The 12,791-nt window shown below is 38.1% G+C and overlaps 1 protein-coding gene across 1 annotated transcript in view; it reads left to right on the top strand.

Moving 5' to 3' along the window:
- The window catches only part of TOPAZ1 (testis and ovary specific TOPAZ 1), a 62,938-nt gene that overhangs the window by 44,925 nt on the left and 5,222 nt on the right, over positions 1-12,791 (top strand). The window contains 3 exon segments of the mRNA XM_069560795.1: positions 2,706-2,871; positions 10,391-10,555; positions 12,214-12,417. Coding sequence (XP_069416896.1) covers positions 2,706-2,871; positions 10,391-10,555; positions 12,214-12,417 — 535 coding nt within the window.

Consider the following 12,791-nt stretch of genomic DNA (forward strand, 5'->3'; position numbering starts at 1 on the left):
TTCTTGCCTGGAGAATCCCGGGAACGGAGGAGCCTGGTGGGCTGCCGTCTATGGGGTCACACAGAGTTGGACACGACTGAAGTGATTTAGCAGCAGCAGCAGCAGTTGGTAAAGAATCCACCTGCAATGCTGGAGACCCCAGTTCAATTCCTGGGTCAGGAAGATCCCCTGGAGAAGGGATAGGCTACCCTCTCCAGTATTCTTGGGCTTCCCTGTGGCTCAGCTGGTAAAAAATCCACCTGCAATGCGAGAGACCTGGGTTCGATCCCTGGGTTGGGAAGATCCCCTGGAGAAGGGAAAGGCTACCCACTCCAGTATTCTGGCCTGGAGAATTCTATGGACTGTATAGTTCATGGGGTCGCAAAGAGTCAGACATGACTGAGCGACTTTCACTTCACTTCACCTAGGTGGTATATTAGAACATGTGGAAAGGAGGTGGCATGAGGCTGACTACTGTGAAGAGTCTCAGTATAGGGAATACTTAAGAAGCTGTGCTAAATATCATTTTTACTTGAAGCACCTGTCAGTTCAGTATATTTTGCCAACTCCTGAGTATTGGTAGTATTACAGTTTTTGAAGACCTCTCTTAAGATGAGCCCAAGATACAATAAGTAGAACTACTTTAAAATAACTTCCTAGGATTCCCTGGAACACTGTTGGTATCTTCATGTCTACCTTTGAGATTTAGCTCATCATGGAAGCGGTATAGCAACTCTAGACCACATTGTACTACCTGAGGTATACTTCCCTGAGGTGCGGGTAGAGTGATAGATTCAATAAAGTGAAGTAAAGGACAGGAAAATCCAAAGTAGGGAGAGAAGTGCTGAGATATGGAGAGTAGGATAGTTGAGAGTGAGGTTGTATTGAATCAATTATTAAAACATAACTTTTATTCCTTCTTTTTTAAAAAATTCTTATACTGGTTTATTTCTATGTAGTCAAGTGCAGGTGGTTTCCTCCCTCCAGTTCTCTAGTTTTTCCATTTCTCTTCTTTTTTAATTTTTTTTTTTATTGAAGGATAATTGCTTTACAGAATTTTGTTGTGTTCTATCAAACCTCAATATGAATCAGCCATAGGCATACATATATCCCCTCCCTTTTGAACCTCCCTCCTATCTCCCGCCCTGCTTCCTTCTTTTTTATAAAGAGGTTGTTTCACAATTGAAATAATATTTAAGGACATTAAATGTGTACATGGTCACTCATATACAACAAAATTCAAAATTTTTTTAAAGAAAAACTTTTAAAAATAATCATTGTACAGAAGATCTCCAGTTTCCAAGCTCTTCAAGAGCACTTATTATCTGATAGACTTGGACTGGACAAAATGTACTTTGTCCCCCTTCTCACAATCTAGCTTAAGGTCTATCATAGCATTAGTATCTTGGGTATTTAATGCTTGAGAATTTGAGGACTACCTAGTAGGAAAGTTCTTTTTAAAACTCAGACTGATTTTGCTTTAATTTCAGAGTATATTTTAATTTTATCTGGTTGTTTTTATTTAAGATATGAGTGGCTGGTGAATTTGTGCCTATATTTTAATTTTAAATGTTCACTATCTTATTCGAATGAGTATTTTATTTGTTATCTTACTTAGCTGAATTTTTAATGAAATGTAAATGAAAATTTTTAATAAAGCTTCCTTTATGAACATAAAAGTTGGAATTAAACTTAAGGTATCCCTTGAAAAATGCACTCATTTAATGCAGTCAGATTGAAAGTGCTTTGACATCATAATATGGATCTGACTCAAAATAGTGTATAATATAATATGAAACAAGAGTCTGTAAACTAAAAGCCAGATCTGGCCCACAGCCTGTTTTTATACTGCTGCTGCTGCTGCTAAGTCGCTTCAGTCGTGTCTGACTCTGTGCGACCCCATACACGGCAGCCCACCAGGCTCCCCCATCCCTGGGATTCTCTAGGCAAGAATACTGGAGTGGGTTGCCATTTCGTTCTCCAATGCATGAAAGTGAAAAGTGAAAGTGAAGTCGCTACTCATGAACTAAGAATGTTTCTTACATTTTTAAAGACTTAGAAAATTAAAAACGACCAAAAAGAATATGCAACTGACCAAATGTGACTTGCAAAGCCCAAAGCATTTACTATCTGGCTTTTTATAGAAAAATTTTGCTGACCCTAATAGAAATAATAACACATGGCCAATTTCTAATGTCTGCCCTAGAGACAGTCTTTATGTAGACTATGTGAAACTATTAGCCTATTGACTCAGAAAACAATTTTCAGCCAACAATTTTATCCCCTTTTTTTCCCCACTATCATTCTTTATCTCAATTTTATATTAAATTATATTCTTTTCATTGACTCTCCCTCCTGGGTCTCAGGGTGATCAGCATAAAGAGCAAGAACATATAATGGGTAGTTTTCCACTTTAAGGCATGAAATCTTTTTGCCAAATGAGGTCTTTAGAAAGGAAGCTCACTGACTGAAACAGATGAAGGGAGATCCACTGAAAAGAGGCCAGTGGTTAATGAGGCAAAGCCCTCCTTGCTCCCCTTCCCTTTCCGTTTTCATGGCTGAGCTGGAAAGGGCTTAAGGAGAGCGTCTTGAAGCAGTTTGATAGCCATCAGTCTCAAATGATTCAAATTGCATAATTACCTTCTATATAATCTTCAGTGACTTTGTATCTCTATAATATTCTAAATGATTGACAATCAGTGTTTTTTTTTTTTTTTTTACTCTAGGGAAGGAAGGTCTTAGATAAACTATATGAATTAAAAATACATTTTACAAGTTTAAAAGGACTTATAGGGCCTGAGAAGTTAGCACCAAGATGTCAAATTGTGAATATTGCAGCAGAAATTTTTCTAAAAAGTGGAAGCCTAGATGGTGCCATTTGGGTATTAAGGGGTAAGTCCTGATACATACCAGCAGGAAATATTTTGTAAGCTTATTATAAATTCTTGGATTTGTAACTACCTCAAGTTGGTATTAAATGGTGGGTGATAATTTGGCCTAAGCCTGTAGTGTTCATGTGGGTAGGAAAGGTTGTTGAGTAAAATGAAAGAAGAATGTTAACCTAGCTTTAAAGAGAAACTGTATGAAGCTTTGTTGAAAAGTTAGTTGTTACTTTGACCTCAGCACCATAGAAATGCTTTACCTGATTATCTCAGTTAATCTTCATGGAAACCCTATGAGTTTGAAATTATTACAATCCCCGTGTTACTGATAAGAAAATCTTGTTAGAAACAATAAGCAGCTTGCCCAAAATGACATAACAAGTAAGATGTGGAGGCCAGATTTAATCCAAGACAGCCCAGCTTCAGAGCCCAAGCTTCAGCTGCTGAGACAGGGAAATCCTGATCGCAATCTGTATAAACCCTATCTTTGCATGTGCCGACAAGCTGGCTCCAAACCAAGACAATAAAGCTTGTTTTCCCTAGTAAGCCAATTCATCTAACAGAAATTCCAATGCAGTTAAGCCAGCAGAAGCAACTAAGGTCAGTTGGGCATGAGGTAAATATAATTTAGAGAGCAAAGTAGTAGCACAGCATCTAATATAGCTTTGGCTACTTAGGCCATCAAGCAGATTTTATTTGATAAAATGGGATAAATAAGAATGAAGATGGAGAAGGAAATGACAACCCACTCCAGTATTCTTGCCTGGAAAATTCCATGGACACAGGAGCCTGGTGGGCTACACAGTCCATGGGGTCGCAAAGAGTCGGACACGACTGAGCGACTGAGCCAGCGACCACCTGAAGGAAAGCGAGAGCGGCTGGTGTGCGATTCAGTGGCAACATAGGACCAGTGAGTGATGACAAGGACCCATGACTGCCACGCACGGCTACTCTTGGCCCAGGAACGTGGAAGCCACCATTCACAAGTCTATAACAAGATGACTGACAACTGGAGGTAATTTCCAGTTCATTGCAGCCCACTGGGTCCCAGAGTGATATCCCTGGCTCTTGTTCACAGGACCTTCCATGTATTATGGATATTAACCTTGTGTCTGTGATGTATTTTCCCCAGTGTTCGGAGTTGCTGTATATGTAAATGAAGCCGATAAGGGTCTGGATTGTTAAGAAAAGGTACAGTATGAGGGGAGAAAAGCCCGTTTGGTGACCAGGAACAGCAACATAGAATGGAAACAGTTCCTACAAAGAAGCTGCTGCTTTAGAAGGAAGAGCACCTGGGATGAGTGTCACAAGCAAGCGTTTTTACAAGGATCTAATGAGATGAAGCAGATGAAGTCCTTGATGAACCACTCAGTGCTGTGCACACCAGAGCTGGTGCCAGCTTTTGGACTTCTTATACACGAGAGAGAAATAAACCCTCTTGTTTTAAAAACAAGAATGAAGAAACCTCAAGAATCTCAGAGTTTAGGTAGAAGACAGAATAAAATCCATAAGTAAATAAAATGGAAAGCTTTTGCACTTATGCACAAAACTAGCATATGTACATATTTATCTATATATAAAACACCTGCATTTATCGAATGCTGAGATTTTGTGGAATATAGAGGTTGTGATTAGACTTTGTGATCAAAAGCTTGTTGGAAAAGGTTTTCTTCAACTTAACAAATGTAGCCAGTGAAGTTTCCTGGGAGAAAGATTAACAAAATAGAAAGGTATAACACAAAATACAAATATACAAATACAAAATAGAGTGTTTATAAAAAGAGGAAGTAGCAAAATGCAAGCCAGAGTTCACAAGCTCCATGAGAAAGAAAAAATGTGGCAAGAAAATGGGAAGGGTAAAATAGTTGGTAAAAATGGATATAAGTGATCATCTGCCTAAAAGTTTCTGGCAAAACCAGTCTTTCTCTAACTGGAGTATTTGTGGGAGGGGTATGGAGTGGGCTATGGAGATTTAGAATGTTTACAATTTTGATGTTTCAGTTTTGAGATTATCTTTTTAAATTCTGTCAGTTATCAACACAAGATTTTCTTTTGCAGTGACCTTTTCAATTGAAAGTCATTTTTCATAAGTAAAATTTTATTTCTTCTGAAAAAGGATCCACAGAAGTATGTTAAGTTGTCACCAGAACTTTTTTGTTCTTCAAGGGGTTCTGCAGTGAACAGGCCATTGTCAAGAAAAGAAATGCAAGTGTCTTGATCTCGCTTGTAATAACTGAGAAATAAATACTAAAATCCTAAGCACCTGTCAGACCAGCAAAGATTATAGTTTAGTGATATGCTTTTTGTGAGGGTATAAAGGAATGAACCTTCACACAGATTGTCTTTAGGGGCTTTTTGACAAAATATCTGTCAAAATTTAGTAATGCATATTTCCTTTAATCTATTAACTCCATTTCTAGGAATTTGTCCTACAAACACATTTATTTCTGTATTTGAAGGTATGCACTATAAGTTATATGAAATCTCATTTTTTTTTTACCATCAACAATGATAACAAAGAATTCCAGATAACTTAAGTGTCCATTAAGGATGTAACAGTTAGTGAAGCTGTGTAATAGCCATATGATGGAGTAGAATGAGTTAGAGCCACAGATACTCACTGGAATGATCTCCAGGATTTATTACCAAATAAAAAAGGAATGGCCTGAATGGTGTACACAGTATGCTACCATTTGTGTAAAAAAAATTTTTTAATGGATACATACATCTTTGCTTTATACCCTTAAGATAGTTGCAGAAAGATGCATAAGAAACTGTTGATGTTGGTTGCTTCTGGGAAGAAGAATTGAGTGTTTGGAGGACAGGGATGAGAGGCAGATTAGCTTACATATTTTTCCCTTATTTTTTCCTTTTAAAAAGTGCAGTTATTACCTACTAAACTTTTTAAAGAAGGGGTTTACATAAACTTCGTTTGAGAACTGTTGAATATTTTACACTTTTTTATTTATTGTGCAGCAGACGTTTTGGTGAGAATTACTCCATTGTTTTGACTTTTCATGTTTTCACTCTCACATTTTAAACTCTTGCTCAGCATCTTGTTTCCTGGCAAATGAGTGACAAATTCCTACCTTGCCTTATACCCTTACCAGCATTTTTAAAAAGGAGAAAACCCTTAAAACCACAATTTTATAATCAAGGTTTGGAGGCTGAAGAATAAGTATATTTTAACATTGTAGAATACAAATTTTTGTTTTAAAAAAAGTTATGCTATTTGTTGAGAAACTGCTCTTAAATTTTTAAGTAACTTTTACTGCCTTTATTGGGCTTCGCTGGTGGCTCAGACAGTAAAGCGTCTGCCTGCCATGCGGGAGACCTGGGTTTGATCCCTGGTTTGGGAAGATCCCCTGGAGAGCGAAATGGCAACCCACTCCAATACTCTTGCCTGGAGAATTCCATGGACTGAGGAGCCTGGTAGGCTACAGTCCATGGGGTCACAAAGAGTCGGACACGACTGAGCGACTTCACTTTCACTTTTTCTTTCTTTTATTGCCTTTATATGAGTTGGTGATGGACAGGGAGGCCTGGCATGCTGCAGTTCATGGGGTCTCAGAGTTGGACACGACTGAGCAACTGAACTGAACTGAACTGAAGTAATACTTAGTCATTATAGAGAAATAATAAGGGATGGATAAGCAAAACTGCATATCTGAGGTTATTGATATTTCTCCCGGCAATCTGGATTCCAGCTTGTGCTTCTTCCAGTCCAGCATTTCTCATGATGTACTCTGCATATAAGTTAAATAAGCAGGGTGACAATATACAGCCTTGACGTACTCCTTTTCCTATTTGAAACCAGTCTGTTGTTCCATGTCCCATTCTAACTGTTGCTTCCTGACCTGCATACAGATTTCTCAAGAGGTAGGTCAGGTGGTCTGGTATTCCCATCTCTTTCGGAATTTTCCACAGTTTATTGTGATCCACACCGTCAAAGGCTTTGGCATAGTCAATAAAGCAGAAATAGATGTTTTTCTGGAACTCTCTTGCTTTTTCCATGATCCAGCGGATGATGGCAGTTTGATCTCTGGTTCCTCTGCCTTTTCTAAAACCAGCTTGAACATCAGGAAGTTCCCAAAAAAAAGCCTCTTGATGAAAGTGAAAGTGGAGAGTGAATAATTTGGCTTAAAGCTCAACATTCAGAAAACGAAGATCATGGCATCCAGTCCTATCACGTCATGGGAAATAGGTGGGGAAACAGTGGAAACAGTGTCAGACTTTATGTTTGGGGGCTCCAAAATCACTGCAGATGGTGACTGCAGCCATGAAATTAAAAGACGCTTACTCCTTGGAAAAAAAGTTATGACCAACCTAGATACCATATTCAAAAGCAGAGACATTACTTTGCTGACTAAGGTCCGTCTAGTCAAGGCTGTGGTTTTTCCTGTGGTCATGTATGGATGTGAGAGTTGGACTGTGAAGAAGGCTGAGTGCCGAAGAATTGATGCTTTTGAACTGTGGTGTTGGAGAAGACTCTTGAGAGTCCCTTGGACTGCAAGGAGATCCAACCAGTCCATTCTGAAGGAGATCAGCCTTGGGATTTCTTTGGAAGGAATGATGCTAAAGCTGAAACTCCAGTACTTTGGCCACCTCATATGAAGAGTTGACTCATTGGAAAAACTCTGATGCTGGGAGGGATTGGGGGCAGGAGGAGAAGGGGACGACAGAGGATGAGATGGCTGGATGGCATCACTGATTCGATGGATGTGAGTCTGAGTGAACTCCGGGAGTTGGTGATGGACAGGGAGGCCTGGTGTGCTGCGATTCATGGGGTTGCAAAGAGTCGGACATGACTGAGCTACTGAACTGAAGCAAAACTGATGATAAAAGAAATTCTTATTTAGCCACCCATCCAGTGTTATAAATAACACCATAGTGTTGCTATACAAACTCTTTTATACCTTGCATTTTGTTTAGGCAGAAGTCTTTTCTTGGACATTTTTTCTGTGATATGTCCATTCATCCACTTTCTTGAACTAGCTGGTTTTTAAATTGCTGTGATAAACAGTAATCCCTGCTAAATCTCTGTTATGCCCTTAGGATAAATTCTGATGGAATTGTTGGGCAAAGGTAAGGGCAGTTTAAAGCTTTTTTGGTAAATGTTGGCATATTTGCCCTTGGTGCCATTCAGATTTGCAGCACATTATTTTGAGTTTGTTAGAAAGCTTCCCTTTGTGAGAAAAGCCTTAGAGAACTATTGCATAGGTACCATCTATACATCCTGTCCTGTTAGGGCCATGGGTGTGCATTGACAATATGGATGTTACTGCCCAATTTCATGGTGTTTAGTTATCTGACAAACTGGTGCATGTTAGTTTAGGTAAACCCTAATCTGGCTGTTCTGAATATTCCATTCTAGGTTTAAATATGTGAGTAGAATTCAGAAGCACTCTACACCTTTAGAAATTTGCAAATTATAGTCATCTTACCAGCGTTTGAAGTTATGAAACAACCTTGCCACCTTTGAATATTATTATTTTCCTATCTTGCTGCTAGTTTGATAGGATAAAAGTGATATTCACTTTTATTTTGCATTTAATTGCTTATTACAGAATTTAACTATTTTTGTTTCCATTTATACTTAACTCTTTTGTGAATTACTAGTTCATGTTCTTAGTCTCTTCAGCATTTCTCTTCATTATTGATTTAATCACTTTACAAGTAGGTTAATGAAGGTATCTGTGTAAATTAGTTAGTAATTGTAGAGCATTAATATTCGCTTACTCCTTGGAAGGAAAGTTATGACCAACCTAGATAGCATATTCAAAAGCAGAGACATTACTTTGCCAACAAAGGTCCATCTAGTCAAAGCTATGGTTTTTCCAGTGGTCATGTATGGATGTGAGAGTTGGGCTGTGAAGAAAGCTGAGTGCTGAAGAATTGATGCTTTTGAACTGTGGTGTTGGAGAAGACTCTTGAGAGTCACTTGGACTGCAAGGAGATGCAACCAGTCCATCCTAAAGGAGATCAGTCCTGGGTGTTCATTGGAAGGACTGATGCTGAAGCTGAAACTCCAATACTTTGGCCACCTCATGCCAAAAGAGTAGACTCATTGGAAAAGACCCTGATGCTGGGAGGGATTGAGGGCAGGAGGAGAAGGGGATGACAGAGGATGAGATGCCTGGATGGCATCACTGACTTGATGGATATGAGTTTGGGTAAACTCTAAGAGTTGGTGATGGACGAGGAGGCCTGGCATGCTGCGATTCATGGGATCGCAGAGAGTCGGACATGACTGAGTGACTGAACTGAACTGAACTGAACTGAATATTTGTAAAATGTTGCCTCGTAGGTAGTATAAATCAAGTCTGCCAGTCAAGTGGGCTCTAGTAATTTTAAAACAAGCTCCTGTTTTAGAATGGCATTGAAACATGTATACTATCATGTAAGAATCGAATAACCAGTCTATGTCTGATGCAGGATACAGCATGCTTGGGGCTGGTGCATGGGGATGACCCGGAGGGTTGTTGTGGGGAGGGAGGTGGGAGGGGGTTTCATGTTTGGGATCGCATGTATACCCATGGTGGATTCGTGTCAATGTATGGCAAAACCAATACAGTATTATAAAGTAAAGTAAAAATAAAAAGTTAAAAAAAAAAACAAGCTCCTGTTTTAAAATTTTCTTCTCCATACTTAAGGCTTTATTTCGGCATTATATACTTGAATTACCAAATCTTTCTGTAATACTTTCTGTATTTACCATGCTGGAAAGGGCACAAAAGCATAACTCCTGCTCTTAGTCCAGTTGAAAAATAATGCAGAAATGTGATTTGACTGTTACATGACAGCACTTCATTATGTGTCCCATCACGTGTATAATGATTGAGGGAAATAGGTAAACAGTAAAATACTGACATTTCTACCATGTTAGCACCTTGGTGTTCTGTACTACAGTCTGCCATTGTTTTTCTCAATGTGAAAATTGGCAGAAATTAAGGAACTTCAGTATAGGTAATACTCTCTCTCTTTTTTTTAAGCTATGTGTTGGTTACCTAAGTGTTCTTTTTATTATTATGCTTTTATTATTTATATATGTTAGATGTTAACTTGTACATAGCAAATATTTTATTTTAAAAATTTTAAATAGGCAGATATTGTGGGGAAAAACTGTTCCCCAAGAATACCAAAACTAAGTAAATTATGTATTCTTTACTGTAAAATTGCTGTTTGTCCACACAAATAATATTTTACAGTGTAACATATACACATTATAATCTTAAACATCATATAAAAGTAATCATTAACTTCAGAATCAATAATTGATTAGTACATTTAGAAAAATGAAGAATTAGTAAAAAGATTAAAATAACAGTGGTCATTAGTTTGCATCTTCTTAGGATGCTAATAATCATCACTATATACATTGTTTCTAATAAATCTGAGCTGTGGTTATCTTTCTGAGTATGCATAAAGTTTTGCCACTTTCTCTGAAAGATATATAAAAACATTAGTTGTGATTATACTGTTAAGTAATTTTCATGGCGTAAAGTGCTTGTACTTTTCCTTCTTGTAAGAGTCTGAGTGGATCATTAATACACCAGTATGGCCTTGCGATCGACTGGATGTGCTCAATCGGCATAACCTGCTCTGTACAATCGCACATGAAATCTTAGCGAAGAGTCTTTACAGACAGACATTTGAAGTTTTGCAAAATCTACCAGGTTTTCAAAATTCTCAAGGTATGTTATGTCAAAGTCTAGCTTAATTATCTCTGGCCCATCTGGTATTTAATAAGAAACAGTTCTCCACCTGTCTTGGTTGAATTTTATATTCTAGCATATATTTTTAATGATATTTGTTTTTGTAAAGTGTGTTCTCTGCAAATTGAATATGCTTTCCTGATAGTTTTTTTAAAAAGGCAGAAATGCTTATCTTTGGGTTGTCTGTCAGCAGTTCCTGAAAGCAGCATTTCATCATTCCCCTTTTCCTTCCTCTGTCAAGTAAGTCATCAGCAAACAAGTCAATTAATCACGTAACAAAGATTGAACTTAGTCTCCATTGTAACATAGAAAAACATGGAATAAATGGAGGAAATACAGCAGATGGCAAGTTCAAAGAAAGAGATGCCCACGTGGGCGGTGGCAGGTAGTGCTGAATGCTTGCAGGTCATAGGTCAGTAGCAGGAGAGCGTCCATGTCAAGGGAAACAGCAGAAGCTTTGGGTCAGGAATGAGCTGAGCGGTGGGTTCAGGGCATGGGTTCATGTTTAATGAAAACATTGACTTGAAGGCCTCCCCTCAGTGCTTTGTCAGTCTCCATTTTCCCATGTATTCCACTGAGATTCTGTATTGTCATTAGCATTCTTATCCTTTTCTCCCTCTAGATAGTAAGCTTCTTAAAGTCAATGAGGTTTTCTTTATTTTAGTATCTCTGGTACAATGGTTGCTGTAGAACTAGCTTTTGATATACAGTTATCTTAATAATGAAACAAAGTAATAATAGTGAGATTGATCAGATAGTTGTGCCAGATATTGGAAGACCCTGAATGGCAGGCTAAAAGAATTTACTTTTCTATGTGTAGCCTGAGTTTTGGGGTCAGGGAGTGACATAGTTCCTCTGGTATAAGGTAAGAAGATAAATTTCCTGATAAGGCCTGGACCACTGAAAAATGCAAAAGTGATAAAGACCGTGAAAGTCACTCAGTCATGTCCAGCTCTTTGTGACCCTATGCACTATACAGTCCATGGAATTCTCTAGGCCAGAATACTGGAGTGGGTAGCTTACCCTTCTCCAGGGGATCTTCCAACCCAGGGCTTGAACCCAGGTCTCCTGCATTGCAGGCGGATTCTTTACCAGCCGAGCCACAAGGGAAGCCCATTAAAGACCTAGAGTCTAGGTCATAGACCCACCTAATTGAATATAGCGAATAAAAGAGTTAGAAGTTTCCAAGTGACTTCACTTTCTTCTGAATGAAAGGCAGAAAGGAATAGACACACCCAAGAAAGGACGGTTTTGGTGTTTTTTAATTTAAGAGTGAATATTTGTGAGTGGTCATTTTAGTTTTAGTAACAGGAGATATAAGTCTGAGGTCCACGCTATAGACAGAATGCAGACAGAACCGTAGAGATGCAGTCACATGGGAAACCATGGACAGGGATGTTACTGCAGCCTCTATGGTCACATTCCTTTCACAGTCTCCATTACAAAGTGGCACACCGTTTTGCTTTTGTTGAATGCTTTTTTTTGTTAACTTAGTGTATAAGATGATTGCATTTTGGTGACTGTCTCCTACATTGGGTAGGAATGGGCCAAGGAGAGTAGAGGGGAAAGGAGTAAAAGAAAAGTTTGAGAGATGAAAGTAGATCAGTTTCATTTTATCAATTTTTTTTTTTTTTCAGAAACTGTGGAGGTCTCACAGTATAGCCTACTTTTTAATAAACTTCTAGATGCCTGTATAGAAAGCAACAGCCTTGGTATGTCATCCTCTGTAGCTGAATTCATGATTTCAAAGAGCATCCCTATTGATTTTTCCTTTCTTAGAAGATTAATTACTTCTTTAGGAAGGAGTTGTTTATGGCTCAAAGCCAGAGCCCACTACAAAAGTAAGTTGCATTTTAAACTTTAATTTTGATATATTGGTTTTGAATTTGATTTTCTAACCTGACATCTATGTATAATATTCACAGTGTGACATTAAATATATAAAAAGATCGATTTATACATGTTTAAAAACAGTGGTCTACACAGATTTGTGCTCTTTTGAAACCTGTTATGTCTCTTATTTCTAATTACTATATTTTTATTTCTTTGCATATTGGCATGTCCACTGGAGGATATGAAAAGGAAATAAATGACAGAATTTGAACCAATTTGGCATATTTTATAAATATATAGGAGTAAAACACTTGGTAAAATGAAGTTTCAGGAATGTGTACTTATCCCTGACCTTTCTGGTTAGAATATCTTAAAACAGGCA

This window comes from Ovis canadensis, chromosome 19 (genome assembly GCF_042477335.2).
Source record: "Ovis canadensis isolate MfBH-ARS-UI-01 breed Bighorn chromosome 19, ARS-UI_OviCan_v2, whole genome shotgun sequence".
In the NCBI taxonomy this organism is placed as follows: Eukaryota; Metazoa; Chordata; class Mammalia; order Artiodactyla; family Bovidae; genus Ovis; species Ovis canadensis.